The sequence below is a fragment of the Mirounga angustirostris genome, unplaced genomic scaffold (assembly GCF_029215605.1).
Source record: "Mirounga angustirostris isolate CCGP_5_RB_7025 unplaced genomic scaffold, mMirAng1.0.hap1 SCAF_1, whole genome shotgun sequence".
NCBI classification, from domain to species: Eukaryota; Metazoa; Chordata; class Mammalia; order Carnivora; family Phocidae; genus Mirounga; species Mirounga angustirostris.
Genome location: NW_026991709.1, coordinates 85,676,614 through 85,702,248, shown reverse-complemented (window position 1 = coordinate 85,702,248; position 25,635 = coordinate 85,676,614). Strand labels below are relative to the sequence as shown.

Genomic DNA, 25,635 nt, shown 5'->3' with positions numbered 1-25,635 from the left:
GTTACTTACTTTGTCAAAAATCACAAGGTTATTTATTTTATTTTTTTTAAGATTTTTATTTAGTTATTTGACAGAGAAAGATACAGCAAGAGAGGGAACACAAGCAGGGGGGAGTGGGAGAGGGAGAAGCAGGCTTCCCACCAAGCAGGGAGCCTGATGCGGGGCTCGATCCCAGGACCCTGGGATCGTGACCTGAGCCAAAGGCAGATGCTTAACGACTGAGCCACCCAGGCGCCCCTATTTGTTTTTATTTTAAAGATTTTATTTATTTATTAAAACACGAGCAGGGGGGAGAGCCGGAGGGAGAGGGAGAAGCAGGTTTCCCACTGAGGGATCTGATGACATGGGGCTCCATCCCAGGACCCTGGGATCGTGACCTGAGCTGAAGACAAACCTTAACTGACTGAGCCACCCAGGCGCCCAAGTTTATTTCTTTTTAGTAAATAAACTATTTTTTTTTAAGCATTTGTTGTCAATTGGATAGGCTCTGAGATTTCTTTGTCAGCAGAATAAATATTGAAGTTTATAAAACACAGAATCAGCTTGCCACAAGTGCTCTCTTATAGGTGAAAAAGTAAATCTCTTAGGCTTTGTGCTAAAAACTGGTAGAAATCCTGTCCTTTAGACTTCAATTTATAAAAGTTTAAAAAAATGTCTTTCTGTAATCAAATTTTCTTTTTAAAAAATATTATAAAATACAGTATTCTCTTACTCCCATTAGTCCAGGTACAGATGTCACTACAGAGCTGGATAGCTGGATTGATAAGTTCTGCTTAGATGCTGATGTCTTCGTTTTGGTTGCAAACTCTGAATCAACACTAATGAACACGGTAGGATTTAATCACATTACTATGTTTGAGTGGTAGGAAATGAGTGTCTATTCTGAAAAGTGAGGGAAATCCAAATCATGGATTAAAAAGAATCCAGGGTGAACAAAGGAGTTTGTGTTTCCATGGGACTGGAAAAGCTGATGCTGGTCTTCTTGAGTGTTCCCATTGGGAATCTAGGGTTTGATGGCTCTAGCTTCTAGTAAATCTTTAAGTTCAAGGTGTGACACATGTGTGGTGTTGCCATTGATTGTGGTTATTTGCCAGTTTCAGAAGGAATGGGCACCAGAATTGTTAGGCTTTTCATACTTCTAGTCTTGTCAACCTTTCGCAGCTTTACGTGTGTACACTCTAGGTTCCAGCTTACCTGTGTATGTTCTACGCCACTGTCAAACCTAATAGATTAGATTATTTATCCAGGATGTCTAGAGCCAGACTCATCCAACATAAACTTCAGAGTTTATAGATATCTAATATCCAAAACTATGGTATGATTTTTTAAAACTGTTATTCCTCAAAAGCATATTAGTGGCCAAGCACCATTATAACCTAGATGTTACCAGCAAGGACCTCTGTTTTGCCACTGTTACTCGTTTTTGTATAACCTGATCTATATCACGTGGACCAGGCTGCTGTGACAACATGGACAGTTGTTTATAATCTCATGAGAAATGATTAATGTTTTAAATCTTTTTTAGAACAACCTCATTATTTGGATATTGATAAATAAGCTTTGATGTACATTCTGACTTCTGTGTCTTTGTTTATGCTATTCTTTGCCCACAATTCTTCCCCCGCTCCCAGCTTCTTATTTTTCAGAAAGCCATTATCAGTACTTTTAAGCACATCTTTATCACCATTCCCTTCTTTATGGAGTTTTTCCTAATTCCAGCTAGATATGGTGTCTCTTTCCTTTAAATAAGCATAGCATGTATTTATAGCATTTAAGGCACATACGTTTCTCTGTTGCTTATTATGATGTACATAGGTCTTACACTGTTATTAATTTACTTAGCCTAAATCTTTAGAAAGATTTGAGGTAGCTTTTTGAAAATATGGACTGTAATACCCAATATCGATTGTGTTCTGCACAATAGTAGAGACATAAATATTTGTTAAATTGAATTTCAGAAAAGACTCATGGCAGGAGCAGGAAAATCTTCAGTTTTGCCTTCTTATAATTTAATTTTCTCATCTTTGAGAAGTGTAATGTTCAGTGCTTTGGGATCCTTTATCAGTGGGTATTAATCACTGTTGTCTAAATGGTTCAAACTTTTAGATTAGAGCTTCAACTATAAATGTAAATATAAAATAGCTGTTAAAAGTGAACATACTCTTGGGTATTTGATGTTTTTTAGGAAAAGCAGTTTTTTCACAAGGTAAATGAGCGACTTTCCAAGCCTAATATTTTCATTTTGAATAATCGTTGGGATGCCTCTGCATCAGAGCCAGAATATATGGAAGACGTAAGTTATTTTTTCTTTTAAGTTGTGAAATATAGTCATGTGTGTTATTATCTGAGAAAACAGTATACCTTATAGAATAGAACGTCCTAAGTAGTTGTTCTTTTACTTGAGAAAAGGCTTATGTGATAGAGACCAGAATATTAAGCTGCTTTGGAGGAAAATTGTTATAGAAGTACTATATAATCATTTTAGATATTGAAACTCTGTTTTGTTAAGTGTTTTATTGAAGTGTAACGTAACAGAAAAGTGTGCAGATCCTAAGTGTCCAGCTCAGTGAATTTTACAAATTGAACACACCTGTGTCAGGATACAGCTCAAGAAGGAGAACATTCCCAGCACCCTCTTCCAGTCTCTGTCCTCCCTCACAAGAATGAGCACTTACCATGACTTCTAACACCTTTGATTATTTTTTTTGGTTGTTCAACTTTATGTAGTGGAATCATACAGTATCTACTTTTGTGTCACGTTTCTTTTACTCAGCATTACATTTGTGATATGCATCCATACTCTTGTGCAGAGTTGAAGTGCATTGTCATTACTGTACAATATTCCAGCCTTCGAATAACTACATTTAATTTACTCATTCTGCTAGTGATGGGCATTTGGGTAAATTTCCTGTATTTAGCTGTTATGAGTAGTGCTGCTGTACATATTCTTACATGTGTCTCTTTGATGCACATAGGTATATGTTTCTGTTGGGTATATACCAGTGGTTCTCAACCTGAGGGGTTGGGCAGTTTTGATCTCCAGGGAATATTTGGCCATGTCTGAAGATATTTTTGATTGTCACAGCTCTGGAGTGTGCTACTGGCATCTGTTGGGTAGAGGCTAAGAGCTGTTAAAAGTCTCATAACAGAACAGCCCTCCCAACCAAAGATTTATCTGACTCAAAATGTCAGTACTGCAGAGATCAGTAATCTGTGAGTATATATCTAGGAGTAGAATTGCTGGACTATAGGTAGAGAATATGCTGTTTCAGTAGACACAGCCCAAGAGTTTTCTAAAGTCTTGTACTGGTTTATACTCCCAAGCAGATTAAGAGTTCCAAGTGATTTATATATCCTTGCCAACACTTGGTATTTTTGGTTGTTTTAAATTTTAGTCATGCTGGTGGTTTTAGAAACTTTTTTTTTTTTTCCAAGATTTTATTTTATTTGTCAGAGAGAGAAGGAGAGTGAGAGCAAGCACAAGCAGAGGGAGTGACAGGCAGAGGGAGAAGCAGGCTCCTGCCGAGCAAGGAGCCCGATGTGTGACTTGATTCCAGGACTCTGGGAACATGACCTGAGCCGAAGGCAGACGCTTAACCATCTGAGCCACCCAGGCGTCCCTAGAAACTTCTTTTTAAAAAGAATAGGGCACCTGGGTGGCTCAGTCGGTTAAGTGTCTGCTTTCGGCTCAGGTCATGTTCCCAGGGTCCTGGGATTGAGCCCCACATCGGGCTCTATGCTCTGTGGGAAGCCTGCTTCTCCGTCTCCCATTCCCCCTGCTTGTATTCCCTCTCTCGCTGTCTCTGTCTCTGTCAAATAAATAAATAAATAAATCTTTAAAAAAAAAAATTGAGAAGAATAGAGTATCTGGAATTTGGTCTGTGATCTATAAAAAATATTTAATTTGCCTGATTAACTTCTTTTTCTGATTTTGATCATAGTTTTTCTTTACAAAAAAAATTAAAATTTACACTATCCTATCACTGTTAACATGTTAGATTATTTGCTTTCATTCTTTCCCCCACCCCCAAAATTGGAATTTTGTTTCATATGAAGTTTTATATCCTGAAGTCTTAAGATAGAGGTCTGTTATCGTAGCCACAATCCTAGAGGCTAGTACTAAACCCTAACTAGTTTCACCCTTAGTCCTATTTTTTATGTCTTTAAAGTTTGAAGTAATCTGTACACCCTACAATGGGGCTCAAACTCACAACCCCAAGATTGAGTCACATACTGTACTGACTGAGGCAGCCAGGTGCCCCTCTTAGTTCTTTTTTTTTTTAAAGATTTTATTTATTTATTCATGAGAGACAGAGAGAGAGGCAGAGGGAGAAGCAGGCTCCCAAGGAGCAGGGAACCCGATGCGGGACTCGATCCCAGGGCGCTGGGATCATGACCTGAGCCGAAGGCAGATGCTCAACCATCTGAGCCACCCAGGCACCCGCCCCTCTTAGTTCTAATTTTAATACCTAAGTGCTAATCTTAAACCTAACATTGCAACCCTAATCCCTAGCTAATGCATTCTCCCCAACTTTAATTCTCAGTGCTTTAAGAAAAATAGACATTTATGTTCTGATTTCACAATAAAAATAGCTTAATTGTAGCAAATTAATTGTAGCACTTATTTTCTGGTATCAAAGATATTAATAGCTTCGTTGTAAGAAAATTTGGAAAATAAGCATAAGAGATAAAAATGCCACCTGGTTTGTGGTTGTTGCCTGCATGCCACCTGTTAATTTTCAGAGATATATATACACATTTCTTTTTTGTAGTATAGTCATATATGTCAATAACACAGAAATAAGAACCTTTTCCCATGGCAGTAAGTACTAATATATTATATGTCTACAATATGTTGGAAAATGGCTGCATAGTATTTGGTGGCCCATCAGAATTTTAAATGGTCAAAGAAGGATCATTACTTTAAGAGAAAGTATTCTATTTATTAGAATTTTTGGATTTGTTAAGTAATATGGGAGCTATTACTTATTATAATATCACTATAAATGGAGTTTAGTATAGGCCGATAGCTGTCAGTTACATTTGTTTAATTACTAGAATTATTTCAGTACCCTGTTTTCTCTAGGTACGCAGACAGCACATGGAAAGATGTCTACATTTCTTGGTGGAGGAGCTTAAAGTTGTGGATCCTTTAGAGGCACAGAATCGTATTTTCTTTGTTTCTGCAAAGGAAGTTCTTAGTGCTAGAAAGCACAAAGCACAGGGGATGCCAGAAGGTGGTATGTATTATTATAGATTGTCTTTTGAAATACAAGTATAGTTATAGAAATAACATGCTAGAAATCTTACCTTGCTGTATCCTAGGTTTTAAACTCTTCATGTAAATATTATAGGTGGGGCACTTGCTGAAGGATTCCAGGCAAGATTACAGGAGTTTCAGAATTTTGAACAAATCTTCGAGGTAGGAATTTTGTGAATGTATTCACTAATATAAAACCCTAACATTGGTTGGAGAATGATCATAATCTTCTGTTTCCACTATTTATCTTTGTCAAATAACGTTTGCTTGCTGTTATTTAGTATAGTTACTGCTACAGCTAGTGAAGCAAGTTTGAAGAAAGGAAGTCCCTGCAAAATGGATGATCCGTAAGAATTGAGAATTAAAGATTGTAATTTCTCATTTTTTCTTATGTAGTTGTATTTAAATGGGAAACTGTTTTTCTGATATTGCATGTGTTGTGCAATGAGTGAAATTCTCTTTATTCAGTAATTTGAAGCAAGATTAAATAAATGTAATTGCTGTTGGAATGGGTAATGAGCAAAGTGAAGATTATCTTTTTCTTTTGTACCATACTGTTGATAGAGAATGTAGTTAACGTCATTTGACAAAAGTTTATTACATTTTAAACTGTGCTGTCACCTATTTATTCTCCACATTTTATGTCAAATGTCCTAAATGAAAGAATACAAAAATAATTATGATACAGGGTATCCTATAGTTTAGGAATCTGGTAGGAACTACTGGCGCACATGAATAGCTAATGTATTTGCAGCATTGGGAAGGAAGGATACTTCTTTGTATTTTGGTGTAGGCATTTTATTCAGAGACATTAAAACATCCTACATTTGAGTGAAAAGTTCTTTAGATGTTAATTTCCAAACTCTTATTTAGCCCTATTTAATCTAGCTCTGCTTAGATTGATATCCCCTTTTCACCCATGAATGAACACGAAGACTTCAGAACTTAAAAAAACTTCTTTCTGTAATTATTCTTCCTTTAAGTCGTAACAGCTTTAATAGTAAGGACATGAATGTTGAATGTACTTGGCAGGATTTTTTAAATTAAACATTTGCTATCTCCCATCTTTAATTTGGTGAGTTGGAGATAGACTGTTATGTAGATGAAAACATAAAGAAGGGAAAGCCCACTAGTGGCTATCTTGGTAAGATCTCTCTAAAGTCAGAGGCCCCTGGGATATTAGCATATGTTGTCCCAAGCTAATCCGTAGATTACATGAAGGCCCAGTCACTCAGAGACCATTGTTTATATTCTTTCCTTTTTGCTTTCACAAGATTCAGTGCTCTCCTTACTCTTTCTCAGTTATTTCATCCATGGGGAAAATACTGGGGAGAGGATGTATTGTTCTGTCTCCCTTTGTCTTATTTATTGACTTTTTCTTTCTTTCCTTCTTTCTTTGTGTGTTAGATATTTGTCATTGATTTCTCCTACCAGATCATATTGTTCTCTTACGCATTTATAACCTCTTTCATCTTGGTTCCTGCTACCCAGACAGAATATCTCCTTGAAGAAGTGGGAATGAGAAGAGTAAAAGCTGTGCTGTAGAGCACTGGTTCCTAAACCTTGACTGATCATAAGAATCACATGAGGTGCTTTAGAGAACTGCAGACTCCTGAATTATCCCAGAGACCGATCGAGTGGGGCTGGGATGGACCTAGGAATCCGCATATATTCAAAGCTCCCCAAGTCATGGCAATAATCAGGCAGACCTAGGAATTACCATTTTTTAATGTTTTTAGAAGAAACTTGGCAGTTTTTTATTGTAATAGTTCATTTGGGAATCTAAGAATTATGTACAGAAAAAACTATGTGCAAGAGCTTTTACATAAAGTTGTGGAGAATGTCAGACCTTAGAGTTTGAAATGTTTGTTCAATTAAAAGTATGATAGATTTAATATGAGAATCAGCTAGAAATTATTCGAACTTACCTAAAAAAAATAATCAGATGGGCAAAAAGTCTTGTCTTGGTGGCCAAAGCATTTTTTGATGATTACATTGACAACTCTTCAACTTTTTTTCCAGAGTAGAATGTGTTACTTCTTAAATCAATTTTGGTAATTTAAGATTTCATATAACTTGGGACATTTTTAAGAATTTACAATTTAGTAGGATAAAATTGTTCATTTTTAAAAACTTCTGTATTCTTTCTCAGTTCTTTATAGACATACGTACATATTTGTGCACACGTGTATATATTCTAACCTTAATTGGATTTGCCAGTGATTTAACTACTCTGCTTTATCTTTCAAAGACCTAGCCGCAGCCTTTGGTTAATTTTTCCATTCATAAATAGCATTTTTTGGTGTTTTGTTTGTTTTTTTTTTAAGATTATTTATTTATTTATTTGACAGAGAGAGACACAGCGAGAGAGGGAACACAAGCAGGGGGAGTGGGAGAGGGAGAAGCAGGCTCCCTGCAGAGCAGGGAGCCCGATGCGGGACTCGATCCCAGGACCCTGGGATCATGACCTGAGCTGAAGGCAGTCGCTTAACCAACTGAGCCACCCAGGCGCCCAGCATTTTTTGGTTTTTATTCATTAAATTCTATGTTAATCTTTAAACATAGTTTCTTCTGCCTTTTTTTATACCTTTGTTTAAGTGGAATTGTCTTGCTTTTTATTTTTCAGGACAGAATTTAGGTCTGTGAATTTGTGATGTAACTTTGGACATACACCATAGGTTTCGGTATCCAGTTTAGTTTTCATTGTCTTTAATAGTTTTTAATTGTAGTTGTTGGCATTTTCTATTCAATACAGGAGTTGTTAAGAATCAGATGTTTTGGGGGCGCTTGGGTGGCTCAGTTAGCTAAGTGGCTGCCTTCGGCTCAGGTCATGATCCCAGGGTGCTGGGATCGAGCCCCGCGTCGCGCTCCCTGCTCAGCGAGAGCCTGCCCTCCCTCTCCCTCTGCCTGCCTCTCTGCGTACTTGTGCTCTCTCTCTGTGTCTCTCTGTCAAATAAATAAATAAAATCTTAAAAAAAAAAAGTTAAAAGAATCAGATGTTTTGATTCTTTTCATCCAACTTTTGGTTATTTATTTCTTGGTTTCTTTGCATTGTGATCACAGAATGTGTCCTTTATATACATTTTCTCTTTGTTTTTAGAATTCACTTTTTTTTTTGGAGTCTTAGAAAATAATTTTTGTGAAAAGAAAGTACCAAGTCTTTCATTTTTAGCGGTCTGATCTTTGCCATAGACTTTTTGGGTTTCATTTGGTTCTTATGAGCAAAACAGTACAGGAACATTTGGAGTACCAAGTTTAAATAATGCTTGAAAATTAAATCTGTTAAAATCAATCAAGAAAATCAGTGTTAATTCTGTCAATACGTTTCTTACTGTTTTAAACCTGTGTTTGAACAAGTGTATATTCTAAAGATAATTTAGAAATCTAAATATCTTTGCTCAAATATTTGGCAATTAACTGTTTTTAATTTGATTATAAGATGGAAAACAGGTATAAAATAATTCTACTCTAAAATGTCAGTGAATTTGTTGTACAGGACATTCTGGGACAACTGGTGAAATTTGAAAATGGACTGTGTGTTAGGTTAATAGTACTGCCCCAGTGAATGCAGTAATTGTTTCTTGGTTGTACAGGAAAATGATCCCATTCCTAGGGACACATGTTAATATATTTAGTAGTAAAGTTGTGATGGCTGCAAAGTACTGTCAAATTGTTCAGCAGGAAAAAAAAATATCTATAAAAATATATGTATATCTATATAGATATATCTGTATGGAGAGGGAGAAGGAAAGGAAAACAAATTGGAAACGTATATTGTATATTAGTATTTTTTCTTGCACTGCCCTGTCAATTTAAAATCTTTCAAAATAGTAAGTTGGGAGTGATGAATAGCATGTTATGGGATGTTTGGGGTCTGTTAAGAGGATTTGACAAAGTCATTTTATGTCTTAATTACACATAAATATTAATATCTACAAATCTATAACTGTAATTAACTACCAGCTGGCTTCTTTAGATATTATTAGAAAGTTAGAAAACTATCTTCACTGAGATGTGATTATTGTTTTGGCTCTAAATCCTTAATAAGTTTTAAGATAGTCTATAGGATAATCGGACAAGATGGCATTTAAAATGGTTTGATGTAGTATTTTAACCTTCTCCTTGGAAAATTAGAGTTCCTGATAAAGTAAGTCTGGAAACTGCTGCTCACTATGTATGTTCTCTATGGGGATTCATAAGCATATTAGTGTAGTGAGGGTTCTGAGACATACTTCAATTTAAGAAAAATCTGTATTTAAATTAACATTTCCCACAACTCAGAATAGAGTATTTCTTTTGCAGGTTGACTTGATATTTTTGTGATCAGTGGAACATCAGTGTGGGATACTTGCTAAGTAGAAGAAGATTGCTTATTCTCTTTATATTTATTCATGACGTGATTATATATTTTTAAATAAGGAATGACTTTTATATTGCCTAATAACTTTTGAAAATATTTTCTTTCTGGTCTAGCTCTAATACTGTGCTGTTATCTATAAATTTTGGGTCTTCATTGCTGATATCTAGATCTGCTTCATCGAGGAACATAGAATTTCTTTTAACCTTTTTTTCTTTTAAATTTTCATGGTTTTATTATCATTTTTATGGAGGTTAATTTGTCAGTTTATGAGATACAGTTATTTAAAGAAAATCAAAGCTTTGTTTTGGTTGTTAAAAATAAGCAGTTTATACTTTAACTGTTTAATATTGTGTAGTTATTGGTGGTTTTTCTGTAGGCACAAATAGAACGGGGAATACAGTAACTTCCTACAACTAATCTCTTCAGGATTAGTGATGTTGAGTGATGTATAAATAAGTTTAACCATGAACAAAAGTTAGGCTATACAGTGAAAGAAAGTAATGGGCTGGAGTTAAGGCTTTATAAATTGTTAAGTAAATGAATTACCCTCACATGTCCTATAGCTAAAGAAGTGAGTCGGTTTTATTTTTCATACCTCAAAGTACTGAAGAGGACAGCTAAAATGTCAAAAGAATTAAAAGTTTTTTCTATCTGAGTTGAACAGGTAATCATTTTAGAGATGTGAAGGCTCTAGGTTATAAATAGTGTATTGAATGAATGTAACATACTAATGATTTCAGTATAACAAATACTATAGTATTAAGTGAATACCTTTTAAAGCTTGAAAGCCATTTATTGTGGCGAAGGATAGTTACCACAATTTATACTGGTTACAATAAAAAAGAGGTTCAAGAAGATGAATTCATGGAAATCATGGAGAGTTAGGGTATATCCCTAATTTTTAAAAATTCATCACAGCGAATAAATGTGGCTTCCTACAAAATACCTATTGTAGTTATTGCTGCTTTGACCCAGACAAGCATTTCTTGATTGTTCGAAGACCAGATGGCCTTCCTCTGTAAACACTTGTAGTTGTTTTTAGATGTTATGTCAGTGCAGAATTTAACTTTCTATGAAGTAAGAATGACAGGACAGTTTTAACGTAATAATTTTGTGAGCTTTCAATGATGAATTCACAGTAAATATTTTAAATAACAAGTAGTATGCACATGTATTGAAATTGAAACAAATTTTATAGTATAAATGTATCCATTATTATATGTGACGCATTCTAATATATTCTCTTCTATTTAAAAAAAAAACAAAACACTGGTCGTGAAACCTGATTTGTATAGCTGTGAATGGTTTATGAGCTATAATTAGCTTGAAGGTGAAACAAATGAGATAGGGCATCATTCGAACTGTATGCACAAACTATAGAGCAAGGACAATAACAGGATTATCTTTGAAATAGCTGTAGATTTTTTTCTAAAAATATCCTGTAGGTTGTTGCTAAAGAGTATTTTTCAAGTTCAAATATTAATGACTTTGTGTGAATCCTGTCATTCAACTAATTTCTTAAATTGTGGAATTCTAATTCATAACTCAGTTAAGAACTTCATTAGGTATTGTAAGCATGAGAAAAATCAAGACAGACTAGGAGTAGATTAAAGGCAATCCCGATAAAATTGGTGATTTTAATGGAGAAAGCTTTAACATTGACAACAGTACCCTGCTTATTTATTCATTTATTTTTAAAAATATAGTCAAAAAACCATTGCACATTACTGTGTAAAATTACACAAAGATGATATGAACTTGCTGTTAATGCCCTTTTTACTTTTGATTTCTTGTAGGTTTTTTAACCTTTGTTATTTTAAGTTCTGTTTATCATGCGTTTATTTTCTGCTCTTATTTATGTTTTGGTTATCATTACAAACAGCAAGTTTTTGTGTTTAAATTCCTGAAAATGTTGGGATGGAATTACAGTAATGTGTTATGGCTTGGGCCCTCGCAGGAGTGTATCTCGCAGTCAGCAGTGAAAACAAAGTTTGAACAGCACACTATCAGAGCTAAACAGATACTAGATACTGTGAAAAACATAATGGATTCAGTAAACGTGGCAGCAGCAGAGAAAAGGTATGAATTCATTTTATTGCAAAATAAAAATGTCAGTTCGTGTCAGTATAAATTCCTTAGACTGAGGTCTTAAATTGTTACATTTTAAATACTTACACACTAAAGTCAGCAACCTACTTGCATGTTTTTAAATGAGTATTTGAAATTATAAATATTCTATAACCTTAAATACATCATTTACATTTCCCGGAACTCAGTATTCTCATGAGCTATGATTTTAACATGCTTCATAGTTTTAAAATATCTTTAAAGCAGTGGAAGGACTATTTCTTCAAGTGGAATTTTTTGAAGAAGTCCACAAAGGAGGTGGCCCTCTTTTTTGTTGCATTCAACCTATGACCCATTTTTCATATATTTATACATTGGTACCTTGAAATCTCTTTTGATGCCAGTTGTGGGTTTTTATCAACTGGTAAGCAAACAAGGTGATAATACCTGCCAGCCAGAAAGTCAGTTTGGTAAGCACTACCCTATATGTCATTGTACTGCGCTGTTATTCTATTTATTACCTTATAAAGATGAAAGTAAATACATGAAATTGCTAACATTGAAGAAAAGGGTAGTTCTCACAAACCTGGTGCACTTAAAACAAGGTTGTGGATATTATTAGATGTGACACATGTAATGATGTTAAGCCTTGACTGAACTGTTAGTGGGCTTAAGCCAATCAAGGGAAAGATACAAAGTATCAGAGATTGAGGACATTAAATTGGGAATTTTAAATGCATTTGATCTTACAGGGAACAAATACACCTAAATCTATTGCCTGATTTTGACACTTTTGCTGGAATGCATCATGTATAAAATTAGAGAATTTGTAATATATAAAACACAAGAGTGAGAACTCAGAGTCTGATCTCAGGCCCTGTGCACTGTTTCTGTATGAGAGTGTAGTGTCATTTATACCTCTTCCAGCTCAGTTGCTTTATCATAGTAGTCAAAGTGAGTATTTGGTCCACAGGTTGACCTTAATATTACTGATTTGAAAAATACAGGACATTGAACTAAACATAGCACAAAGAAGATGTGACTTGAGGATGGTTTGTATAATCATGTCTTTGGAACTCTCTTAGCTAAAGATAATTTAAAAGAATCTCAGGTCTTTGTTTTCCTATATCCTGTAGTGGTTGACAAATTTTCTGTAAAAGCTAGACGGTAAATACTTTAGGTTTTGTGGGTTGTACTTTCTCTTTTGCAACTACTCTGTTCTGCAGTTTTAGGGCAAAGACAGCCAGCCATACAGATGATAGGCATATGAATGGTCATGGAAACCGTAACAAAAAATAACAGCTGGCTGGATTTGGCTTTTTATTAAATGAAGTCAGGATTTTTATTGTGACTGTTCATATCTGTGTTTGGAGAATCCTTATTCTTTGTGGGATTCAGATGCCACATGTGCAGAGAGACAAAGTAGTTTATATACAGTCATCTAGGAAATATTTTATAAATGAAATATTATTTGAATCCTTTTAGATGTTGAAATACAAGATTCATTTTCCCCCTGCATATCATGCTAACAGCTGGTTCATTACATAAGTGAATGCCCTAGCTTAATTGCTTTGGGACTTCAGTGTATCCTGAGAATTAATTACTCTGCATACTACAATAGGGTTTATTCAATGGAAGAGAGGGAAGATCAAATTGATAGACTGGACTTTATCCGAAACCAGATGAACCTTTTAACACTGGATGTTAAGAAAAAAATCAGGGCGGTTACAGAAGAGGTGGCAAACAAGGTGGGTTGGTCACTTTATGATTAAAATTTCTGGGAATGGAGAGACTGGCTCAGTCAGTAGAGAATGCCACTCTTGATCTTGGGGTTGTGAGTTCGAGCCCTATATTGGGTGTAGGATTACTTAAAAATAAAATCTTTAAATAAAATAAATTTCTGGAAATGAAAATATTTTTGATAATCCTAAAAATGTTATCCCTGTTACCCTAAAGGCACATTTTGTTAAGTTTTTTACAATTTGGTTGAGTAGGTGCTAATCTTGTCTAATTTTTTTAACTTTATATTTTCAGGTTTCCTGTGCAATGACAGATGAAATTTGTCGACTGTCTGTTTTGGTTGATGAATTTTGTTCTGAGTTTCATCCTACTCCAAGTGTATTGAAAGTATATAAAAATGTAAGTTAAATTGTTGTTAAAGAGAGTTACTCAGTTTTTCTCACCTTATTCTACATTTTTATTTAGTGGATTAGCCATTTTAGTGTCTTCATAGCAGTCAGTACATGATTGAACTCATATCTCCTGTGCACTCTTGTAATAAGTGTAAACTATCTTGTATATAAAGTACACAACGTTATCCTCTTAGAATAAGATCATTTACTATACTTTTTAAGCTTTCGTAAAATTTGTACATGTTCTAGAGAAAAAATAATGGGCCCATGTACCATGTTAACAGGAGTTAAATAAGCACATTGAAGATGGTATGGGAAGAAATTTGGCCGATCGATGCACCAATGAAGTCAATGCTTCAATGCTTCAGTCCCAGCAAGAAATTATTGGTAATGTTTATGTCTACAAGTTCATGTGTGGTTTTTTTATTCATTTTGTTGGGAAAGGATTTATTTTCCTTTAGGTGTTTTATAAAATGTATAACATTATTTAACTGTTGTTTCTTAAAAATCATGATTTTGTTTTGTCTAGAAAATTTGAAGCCATTACTTCCAACTGGTATACAGAATAAACTTCATACACTGATTCCTTGCAAGAAATTTGATCTCAGCTATGACCTAAATTGCCACAAGTTATGTTCAGATTTTCAAGAGGATATTGTATTTCGTTTTTCCCTGGGCTGGTCTTCCCTTGTGCATCGTTTCTTGGGCCCAGTGAATGCCCAGAGGGTGCTGCTAGGATTATCAGAACCCATCTTCCAGGTATCTTTTTTTTTTTTTTTTTTTTGAGCTTTTTATTTTGTTATTGCTCCTACTACACAGTTATGTATCTTTGATTTTACCAGTTGAGATTCTTTTTTATTTTGCTTATGTGATTTCTCTAATAGACCTCGTTGTGTCCAATTTGCATATTTATGAGCTAATATCTATCACGTAGAACCATTTCTGAATTAGGTATACAATGCAAAGGGAAAGGCAATTCCAGCGTTTTCATTCAGTACTGTTGGAGGTTGTTGTACATTCATTTTTGAAATGGTTTTTATTCCTTAAGTTTTTGTTTTCAAATAGAATTGAAGTTTTGACTTCAACTAAATTAGAGTAAATGCAAGCATTTAGAAAAAAACTTGAATTTATCAATTCAGTACTTTTTCAGAAAATCAATGGAGTTGTAAAACCACCACCACAAACCAGTTTTAGAACCTGTCACCCTAGGGCACCTGGGTGGATCAGTCGTTAAGTGGCTGCCTTCGGCTCAGGTCATGATCCCAGGGTCCTAGGATCGAGCCCAACATCGGGCTCCCTGCTCGGTGGGAAGTCTGCTTCTCCCACTCTCCCTGCTTGCGTTCCTTCTCTCGCTGTCTCTCTCTATGTCGAAAAATAAAAATAAAATCTTAAAAAAAAAAAAGAACCTGTCACCCCAAAATGGTACACTTGTGCCCATTTGCAAGTAATCATCATTCCCACCTCCAGCCCTATTGCTGCTAGTCAGCTTCCTGTAACTATCATATTTTGGCCTTTCTGGACATTTCCTATAAATGGAATAATAAAAAATATGGCCATCTGTGACTGGGGCATCTTTCACTTAGCATAGTATTTTCAAGGCTCATCACCATGGTACATGAATGTTGTAGCATTTATCAGTACTCCTTTTTTTATAGGTGAATAATACTCCATTATAGATATCACACATTTTATTCAGTTGATGGACACTTGAGTTGTTTGTACTTTTTGGCAATTATGAATAATGCTGCTATGAACACTCATGTACTATTTTTATGTGGACATCTGTTTTCATTTCTCTTGAGTATATACCTAGGAATGAAATTGCTGGGCCATGCGGTAACTCCATGTTTAACTTTCTGAGGAACTGCCAAACTGTTTTCCAAAGCAGCTACACCATTTTACATTCCCACCAGCAGTATATTAAGGTTCTGTTTCTCAACATTCTCATCAAGACTTGTTATTGTCTGTCTTTTTTATTTAGTGGATGTGAAGAGATATCTCATATAATTTCAGTTTGTGTTTCCCTAACGACTAATTATTTTGAACATCTTTTCATGTGCTTGTATTGGCCATTCTTATATCTTGTGAAATGTCTATTCAGGATCATTTGCCCATTTTTAATTGTATTATTTGGCTTCTTATTGTAGGAGTTCTTTATATATTCTCTAGATACAAGTCCTTTGTCAGATACATGATTTCCAAGTACGTTTTTCTAGTCTGTGGCTTATCTTTTAATTTTTACACAGTGTATTTTGAAGTGTAGAAGATTTTAATTTCTAAGTAATTTAAAAAAATACATTTTTTTAAGGATGTGTCTTTGGTGTGAGAATTTTAAAATACAGCTTTAATTCCTCTTGAGAGTTGAGGGCCTACTGTTACAGGTAGAATCATATAATATGAAAATTCATCATCATCATGGTATCATTGGTTCAGTATTGATCATAGAAAATAATTTTCAGACCATTTTTATTTTCTTCATATATTTATGGTAAACTCATTGGAGTCATTCTCTTTATAGATTTACTACTGTAATTATACAAGAAATACAATAGAACTTTATAAATGTAACTATTCCATTTGTAGTTGTTTAATTGTAATAATCCTTTTTTCCCCAACCTTATCAGCTCCCCAGATCTTTAGCCTCTACTCCCACTGCTCCAACCAATCCAGCAACGCCAGACAATGCATCACAGGAAGAACTCATGGTTACCTTAGTAACAGGATTAGCTTCTCTCACATCTAGAACTTCTATGGGCATCATCGTTGTTGGAGGAGTGGTAAGAAGTCCATTTTAGTATAATTAAAATTGGAATTTTTGCAAAGCTGTCTGCTAGATCACAAAAAGAAAGGTATATTTACTTTTATTTCCAGGATACTGTATAAAATGACATGAAAAGTTGTTGGTTAAAATTAGTGAATAAAGATGAGTTTCACAGGTCTAATCTTAAGTTTTTAAAAATACAAATTTATTTATTTTAAAATTGTAATATAATTAACAACATAACATTGTATTCTAGGCACATAAGATAATGATTTGATATACATATATTGCAGAATGATTACCACAGTATACATTTTTAACAAATACTTTTTTTTCCTACTTTTTTTTTTTTTTAAGATTTTATTTATTTTTTTAGAGAGCGAGCGAGAGAGAAACAGCATGAGAGGGGAGAGGGTCAGAGGGAGAAGCAGGCTCCCCCTTGAGCTGGGAGCCCGATGTGGGACTCGATCCCAGGACCCTGGGATCATGACCTGAGCCGAAGGCAGACGCTTAACCATCTGAGCCACCCAGGCGCCCTTTTTCCTACTTTTTTGTTGTTTTTATTATGTACTACATTCATACACTGCATAACCTTCTAGAAGGGGTAGATGAGTATGACTGAGTTATTTTTCATCAATCAGGAAAATGCTTCCTTAATCGATATTCTCCAAACCCTTTGACACATAGTAACGATTAACTCCAGAGACCCACCTGTCTCTTTGCATCAAACTCCACTGATATGGGTAATAGGCAACCCTTTTTTCTTTGCCCCCATTACTGAACCTGTGGATGTGCGCCTTGGCTATGCCGGGGATGACCAAGCACACGGCCATGGCGCCGATCCCGGGCAGGATCTCGAACGACATCACAGCACGGTTGCCAGAGCCCAACAAATACTTCTTTAGGGAAAAAAAATACCACCAACCATCTAGTCCTTAAAACAATGCTTCCTGTTTTCACTTCATAGCACATAAAGAAATGATATTTGTACTTTGGAGTAACAAGAATGATTCAAATCCTTATGACCAAAGGGATCTGCCTGAAAGTATTAAACATTATTTTTTAGTAGTTTTTCTTAACTGTTAAAGGTTTTTTTTTGACATCATTAACAACATAGGCCTTACTTGTTTTGGTTTTTAAAATCTCTGACCTAAAAAAAATACACATCCCTTTTTGAGATACATTATATCAACTTAGCAAATGTCTGGCAGGTTATAAAAATTCTTGCCTGATAGTTATGTACTGCTCCTTTTTCATCTTGATTGATTTCCACTTCAGATTTTCTCACAGAGAAGGAAATACATTTTTTTAAAATATGGATTTGAGTCAAAGATCTGTGGGGAGCTGATGAATTTGTTAAAATGCCTTAACGTACAATCTCCCTAGTGGTGATAGTCTTTCTCTAACCTGTGAATTTCTCCTACAGATTTGGAAAACTGTAGGGTGGAAACTCATATCTGTTTCACTAAGTATGTATGGAGCTTTGTATCTTTACGAGAGGCTAACGTGGACCACGCATGCCAAGGAGAGAGCCTTTAAACAGCAGTTTGTGAACTATGCAACTGAAAAACTGCAGATGATTGTTAGCTTCACTAGTGCAAACTGTAGCCATCAAGTACAACAGTAAGTTAAAAGATGTGTCTTTATTTTTTGTTTTTAAGGATTATTGATGTATGACGTGTAAAAAATGCATAAACAAGAGTATAGCTCAAAAGAATTATCACAGTGTGAACACATTCTGTAATCACCACCAAGGTGAAAAAACAGAATGATATCAAACAAGTGGGATCAAAAATGTGTGATGGTGAGTGTAATTTATTTTTACTGTCACAGCCCAGAGTTACAAGTTTAAATTTTGTTGTTGTTGTTTGAGAAAGAGAGCTTGCGAGCAGGAGCCAGGGGTAGGGGCAGAGGAAGAGGGAGAAGCAGACTCCCCGCTGAGCAGGGAGCCCAACACGGGGCTCGATCCCGGGACCCTGGGATCATGACCTGAGCCACCCAGGTGCCCCACCGGATTTATAAGTTTAAAGGCATAATTCTTTTAGAACTCAAGAGAATTTTATAATATACTGGGGTCCACTAGTTTCTTTTATATATCTTAAAATTTGTTTCATTGATTTAATAAAAATACATAGAACTCCAATTAAGTCAATGCATAATACTCTATATTTGGATGCTGCTGAGAGCTGAATTAAAATGTTTTCTGAGCTGAAGATGATTGTGATTTAATGGAAGAAATACCATGTACATAGTTACAATAAAAGTTGAAAAGTGTTAAGTAATGTAAGTGGTAAGTAAGCCTCATAATACGAGGCTCTAGAATTTTATTTTTTTATTATTATTTTTTAAAGATTTATTTATTTATTTGACAGAGAGAGACACAGTAAGAGAGGGAAGACAAGCAGGGACAGAGGGAGAGGGAGAAGCAGGCTTCCCGTGGAGCAGGGAGCCTGATGCGGGGCTCGATCCCAGGACCCTGAGATCATTACCTGAGCCGAAGGCAGGCGCTTAACGACTGAGCCACCCAGGCGCCCTGAGGCTCTAGAATTTTAAATCATGAAGGATAGTGGGTCAAAAAAGACTTCCCACAGGAAGAGTAGCCTAATGAGTTTTAAATGTGTGGAATAGGAAGATGTAGGCAGAGGAAACACCCCAAACCAAAAGAAAGAAAATAGTGGGGAAAGAAATGTGTTTGGAAACATGAGAAAATTTCAGTGTGGTAGATGTGTATATGAGGGGGGTACATTCGAATATAAACCTAATACTAGGACAGGAGCTTGGATATTTGGGAGTCCTGGGAGTGATGTCTTTGACATTTAGCTCTAGAACAAATAACTGCAGTGGTATGGTGTATTGAATGGTTTAGGCTAAGGAGACAAGAGTTGCAGGGAGATTAAACTTTCAGACACAAGATCAAAGCCTGTACTGACATAGTTAGAGCTGCAGAGAATGGAAACAATGAGGGCACAGATTGGAGGATATTTGCCAAATATTTATTGAGCTCCTGTCTTACACAGTAGGTTTTATTTATATTAAGATCTTTTCTCTAGTGGAGGTACCTAGCCCTCCAAAGGAAATCAGCTGAGGTTACATATGTAAAAACAAAGTTAATGAAGCTTTTTATTCACTTGATCATTTGTTAATTGCCTGCTGTGTGCTAATAAGTATGCTAGAGGTGGTTGTAGGAAATATAGATAACTAGATCTCTTTCTTAGAAGACTTTACATCCTTATGGAGGCAGCCTTGAATAATTACTCAGGTAAAATAATACTAGCTAAATGTTGATTTAATGAAATATGAAAATAATGAAAGATGCTTAAGTTGTCTAATATTGATATATGGTGGAATGGGTTGAGAATGGATAGGAAAAAAGACCATGGGAAATATGAATATACACAGGAGAATAGTTGCAGAGAAAAATAAGTCAGTTAATCGTATTCCAGAGGTACTCACATACTAGGCATGCTCCCAGTTGCAAAAATAACATGTTTGCCAAAGCTACCATATTAACTGGCACACAAATTAAGTATAGCCCTTTGGTTGTAGAAACATGGTTCAGTATTGCTATGATTTAAAGTATTTTTTTGTCTAAGTCACATAAGCTCATGAAATTTTCTTGCTTGTTCTCAGTAATTGTTATTTCTGTAGACAAGGGACGAGTGAGGCTTATTGTGCTTTTGAAGAAATACACCCATCTCATGCCTTTTTATAGCTTATTTATATTCACAACCACATATTAGAGGTTGATACTGCCTGTTGAGCATTTGTCTTGAGGCCAGATGAAATTAAGCCTACAAGTGCCATACCCTCCCTCATAACATTCTTAACAGTGTTCTTTGATATCTTATGTTTTAGGTATATTTTAAACTTGCAATCTTTCTATATAAGCTTTAAATTAAAGCTTCGTTCATTTTTTTTAAAAGATTTTTTATTTATTCACTTGAGAGAGAGAATGAGATAGAGAGAGAGAGCATGAGAGGGGGGAGGGTCAGAGGGAGAAGCAGGCTCCCCGCTGAGCAGGGAGCCCGACGCGGGACTCGATCCAGGGACTCCGGGATCATGACCTGAGCCGAAGGCAGTGGCTTAACCAACTGAGCCACCCAGGCGCCCCAAAGCTTCGTTCATTTTAAAAGACATTCATGACTGCTGAAAAAATCATTTTTTATTTTAAGGGAAATGGCAACCACTTTTGCTCGCCTATGCCAACAAGTTGATATTACACAAAGACATCTGGAAGAAGAAATTGCTAGATTATCCAAAGAAATAGATCAGCTGGAGAAAATACAAAACAGTTCAAAGTTCTTAAGGTATTTAAACCTTTTTTCCCAATAATACGAACATTTATTGGTCTAATTACCTGAATATAATTATGTAAAATTACTAGTGAATTTGTATTAAAACTTTCTACATTGGCTTAAATTATTATTGTCCATATTCCATATGCTTTCCATTTTCAGTGAAACCTAATTTCAACAAGAAAAAGCAAATCTAAAAAGATTAAAAGGAATTTTTTAGATCTTTATCTAAAACTTTAAGCCATACTAGTCCCCATTCAGAGCAGAAGTTTTATAATTAAAAGTGCAAGGTTTTTGTTTTTGTTTTTTTTAAGATTTATTTTAGAGAGTGGGTGCGTGCTTGCACACTTGTACCACCTGTGTGAGTTGGGGGGTGGGGCGGAGGGAAAGAATCTTCAAGCAGACTCTCTGCTGAGCCAGGAGCCTGATGCAGGGCTCAGTCCCAGGACCCATGAGCTCATGACCTGAGCCAAAACCAAGCAAGAGCTGGGCACTCAACTGACCGAGCCACCCAGGCGCCCCCAAAATGTGAGTTTTTAGTCCTGTGTATTCAAGACCCTTAACTTCCATTTTCATTGGGGGACTGTTGGGTGTGCTTAAATTTGAAGTAACAGAAGTAAACAAGATATCCTAACGCGCAATTCTTTGGTTTAATATTGACTTCTCATGGATTCTGTGGGGTCTAAGTAAAGTTTGCCTTTGGGAACCTGACCAGGAGTGTCACATGAGGTGACTACTTCTTTTTTTTTTTTTTTTTTAAACGTTTTATTTATTTATTCTTGAGAGTCAGAGAGACAGAGAGGCAGAGGCAGAGAGAGAAGCAGGCTCCCCGCCTAGCAGGGAGCCCGATGCGGGACTCGATCCCAGGACCCTGGGATCATGACCTGAGCCGAAGACAGACGCTTAACCATCTGAGCCACCCGGGCGCCCAAGGTGACTACTTCTTGGTAGTTCCTGACTTCAGCTTTTACCCCTTAGCTAGCTCACCAAGTAGCAGTAAGCGTCAGTTAATTCCTGCTGCCGTTTACCAGGGCGTGTGCTACATACAGTTGCCCATGTAAGAGCAGCTTGCAGTGTCTCCAAATTGAGCTAAATTTTGGGACATACATCTAAAAAACGTGCAGTCGAGTCTATCCACGGTGTCTTAATCTGATCCGCAGTGACATTTGTCATCGCTCCTCAATTTCATAATCTCTGGAAAAGACAACCGCCTGTCACTTAGACCCCAACCTCCTTATACATACAAACACACCCAAGTAAATTTCTTTATTCCGTTCCGCCTGTTTTAAGCTAGATCATCTCAATGTCTTTCAAATTTAGTAGAATTTTTTTTTACTTAGGTGTTTTTTTTAGTAGTGTTTCATCTTGTTAGAGTAAAATGTAAATGGTACTATTGGCACCTGCTGTAGCTGTTTGATTTTGACAGGACTGACTTGGGTAAGTATGAATAGTTTTGATCTGCTAATCCTTTTCCTAACAGAAAAGTTTAAAATAACAAATACCATAATGTTTAGAACCTCCATTGTTACTAGATTAGGCTCAGAGATTCAGATAAAATTTAATTTACCTCATGCTTCAGGACAGTTGCCTGAAGACGCATACAGTGGAGTCCATATGTACATTAACTCATATGACCTTGACCATATGCACCGAGCAACAGTACAAGACCAAGAGAAAAGAGAGCAGCTCATTCAAGTATGTGCGTGCCCTGGCATAGTATGAGAATGGGAGACACAGTCTGTGTTCCTCTGTCAGTGTTAGTTCCTGTTTTCCTCTTGTTAGGGTATTTGGCTGCATCAGGTATGATTCTAGTATTAAAAAAACTTTTGGTATACCATGTCCTTTGACATCTGACAGCTACTTTATGTATACAGAAAATGTTATTCTACACTATGTGCTTAACTTAAAGGGGAATTCAAGGACAGTTAGGACTGTGACTTAGAATATAACTCCCATGTAAGGTAACAGGATTCCGTTGTCTCTTAGGCTTTTCATTCTTAAGTTTTTGGTTTTTATCTCAGTGTACCTTTTTAAAGTTCTGGACATTGGATTCTGTGTTTACAGCAAAGCTATAATAGCATATATACATACTCTTAAAAGGTTGATAATAGTTTAATCTGAGTTCAGATATTAGAGCAGCACCTGACTAGTGATTTTCTTAAGATTGGATGGAATGCATTTTTTTCTCATTGGCTTTTATGATAATTAGATTGGTGTTTTATTCATTTTTTTAAATTAGAAATAAAGCTGTTCAACTTGAAAATGAGCTGGAGAATTTTACTAAGCAGTTTCTACATTCAAGCAAGGAAGAAGAATCTTAACAGAGATTGCTTTGGTGATCATCATAGGAGAAAATGGAACTTGGAAGACTGGGGACAGTTGTTTATGAAATGACTTTAAATATGAATTATACTAACTGTACCTAAATTGCAAATCCTTGTGTAGATTCTGGTAATGATCTGTCTCAGGGTGTTTGCATTTCTGAAGAGTGTTATGATGTATTTTTAGTTTTAATTTTGGGTAAAGAAAAGGCTAAATTGTGTTTAAAATGATGAATTAGTTAAAAGCAACAGAACCAACTATGTGACCCCTGAGGGGTGGGGCCTCATTCTTAATTAGGGCTCTCTTTGTTTTTGATTCTGAAAAACTCTGCTTCCTGGCATCCAGGAGTTAGAGAATGCTCCTTTCATCTTAAAACTAATTTTTGATGCCTACCTTAATGGGAATAGTCATTTGTTTTTTGTTGTTTTATAAACTGTATTGCTCTATCAAGGAGGAGTGTGGAATGTTCTTGAGTATATTGTTTATGCAAGTTACAATCACTTTTGCCGTCCTGGCAGGTATGTAAACCACTAATATACTGTTTTTACTCCCTCTTTTTTCCCATTAAAACTGATGTAAAATAGTATAAAGGTTTGGTATCATAAAGTCTCTCATAAAAGTATCGGGGTCTGAATAGTTTCTAAAGAAACATTTTCCGCTTCAACTAGGATTAGGGCAAGGAAACCTTTCTACTCAGTTTTAGGAATAGTTTGATAAAAATAGCTAAAGATATGGGAGCTCTGAATTTTCGGTGGTTATGGTCATGAACAAATGTTATTCTTCAGAAGGTATTCGCCAAGGATACTGCTGGACTGTCCCTCTGGGTGGCCTTTATTTTTATTGAATGAATTTGCCAGGGCACTGTTAATACTAAATTTTTAACAGTGAAATGTTCATGAGTTCAAGTACTGTGTCTGTTTCTGTGTAAAAATTAATAGAAACTTATTTGGAAACATAAAAAATGGCATTCTAGGGCTTTGCTACGCAAAATGTAGTCTGAGGATCACCAAAGCAGCAGCATCTAGATGCTTGTTAGATGCATGACGACAGTGCATTTGGCCAGGGATGGTTTCTGCTTCTCCACAGAGCAATACCATGTTAGGTTCTTTTATATCCATAATACTCGATATATCCTTTCTTGTGCCTTCAAGGCTCCTGGATGCCACTCAGTCTTTTCATAGCAGGTGCAACACTGTTTTCCAGGATGTTTTAAGGAGAAAATTACATTACTTAGGTCACAGAAGCCTTTCAAAAATATGTTTTTATGCAGATCATATACTGGGATACAGTATTAAAATCCAAAAACTAGTTTATAGCTTTGGTTGTTGCTTTATAACCAAAAAACAGTACAAGCTACCAACAAATGGAATTAGGTAGCAACTGCCACGTGAAAAACTGATGTCTAAGACTGGGTACTGCGAATTTAGGTTACAAGTTTAAGACCTTAATCTTTATGTGAAAGTACTTGAACTTTTTGAAATAGCATCGTGGTTTGGTATCACCTCCTTAGTAGTAGTACAGTGGCTGTCAAAGTTTGGTCCCTGGATTAACTGTACATCACTTGTGAACTTCTGAGAAGTGCATACTGCAGGGTCTCCCCCTGACCTACTGAATCCAGTAGTGTTGCAGCCTGTTTTAACAAGCTGTCCAGGTGATCCTGAGACACACTCAAGTTTGAGAACTACTGAAATAGTGATTCTGGTATAGTGAAGCTACAGTAAGTTCTGCAATACCAGTTTGAATGCAGTTCCACCTGATCAAGTTTGAGAATGCATGAATGTTGGAAACGTAACACTAAAATAATGAAACCCAACCTTTAGGCCTGCAGATCTTTGCACCTCTGACTAAGCCCATGAATTATACGGGAATTATGTAATTCACAGCTGTAGTTCAAAGTTGTTGCACATACTTGATGGTTTACTATATATGTTTGCAGGATTATTTATAACTTTGTATAACCGTAAACTTTTTACAGAACTACATTTTTATAAGTATGCAAGGTGAAAATAAAACTTGTTTGCCTGATAGTTGATAAATGTAGCATTTATACTGGCAGTGAGTTTTAATCTTCATGTTTGCAGTAGGCATGTACAGTATCTTGGGTAGACTGGCTCATGCACCTAGCCAAGTAAGGAAGTTCCCTCGCAGTAACTTTGTAGCCTTTTAACAGTAGGTAGCATTCATAGTGGTAAGGAGTAGGTTAAGGAAAGGAAAAAGGCTTGGAGTTTACTTCTGAGGCTTAATTTTTAGTGTGATTAAGATTTTATTTATTCATTTCAGAGGGGGTGGGGTGGGGGGAAGCAGAGGGAGAGGAAGCAGGCTCCTCACTGAGCAGGGAATCTGAGCGATGCGGGGCTCAATCCCAGAACCCTGGAATCATGATCTGAGCTGAAAGCAGATGCTTAACCAAGTGAGCCACAAAAACACACTACATGAAA

The 25,635-nt window shown here is 35.9% G+C and overlaps 2 protein-coding genes across 4 annotated transcripts in view; one reads left to right on the top strand and one right to left on the bottom strand.

The window, feature by feature from the left end:
- MFN1 (mitofusin 1) overlaps positions 1-23,296 on the top strand; it is a 31,716-nt gene extending 8,420 nt beyond the window's left edge. Inside the window, exons 6-19 of one of the 3 annotated variants that reach the window (XR_010409532.1) lie at positions 722-830; positions 2,186-2,293; positions 5,087-5,240; positions 5,355-5,422; positions 11,578-11,699; positions 13,309-13,435; positions 13,722-13,826; positions 14,104-14,206; positions 14,349-14,578; positions 16,444-16,596; positions 18,007-18,203; positions 20,753-20,887; positions 22,455-22,570; positions 23,115-23,296. Coding sequence is in view for 2 of the 3 variants with exons in the window: in XM_045903340.3 (XP_045759296.1) it covers positions 722-830; positions 2,186-2,293; positions 5,087-5,240; positions 5,355-5,422; positions 11,578-11,699; positions 13,309-13,435; positions 13,722-13,826; positions 14,104-14,206; positions 14,349-14,578; positions 16,444-16,596; positions 18,007-18,203; positions 20,753-20,887; positions 23,115-23,196 (1,693 nt within the window). In the remaining variant the exon portion in view is untranslated. Of the gene's footprint in view, positions 1-721; positions 831-2,185; positions 2,294-5,086; positions 5,241-5,354; positions 5,423-11,577; positions 11,700-13,308; positions 13,436-13,721; positions 13,827-14,103; positions 14,207-14,348; positions 14,579-15,621; positions 16,109-16,443; positions 16,597-18,006; positions 18,204-20,752; positions 20,888-22,454; positions 22,571-23,114 lie in introns of those variants that run through there. The other 2 variants (XM_045903340.3, XM_064585021.1) reach the window with 2 other exon arrangements.
- LOC123863606 (NADH dehydrogenase [ubiquinone] 1 alpha subcomplex subunit 1-like) lies at positions 16,592-17,625 on the bottom strand. The gene has a single exon (XM_045903342.3). The coding sequence runs from the start codon at positions 17,444-17,446 to the stop codon at positions 17,234-17,236; it is 213 nt and encodes a 70-aa protein (XP_045759298.1). The 5' UTR covers positions 17,447-17,625; the 3' UTR covers positions 16,592-17,233.
- Positions 23,297-25,635: the final 2,339 nt, after the last annotated feature.

Bases quoted from the DNA above. Each gene is read 5' to 3' on its own strand.
- LOC123863606 (XM_045903342.3), bottom strand. From the start codon at position 17,446: ATGTCGTTCGAGATCCTGCCCGGGATCGGCGCCATGGCCGTGTGCTTG.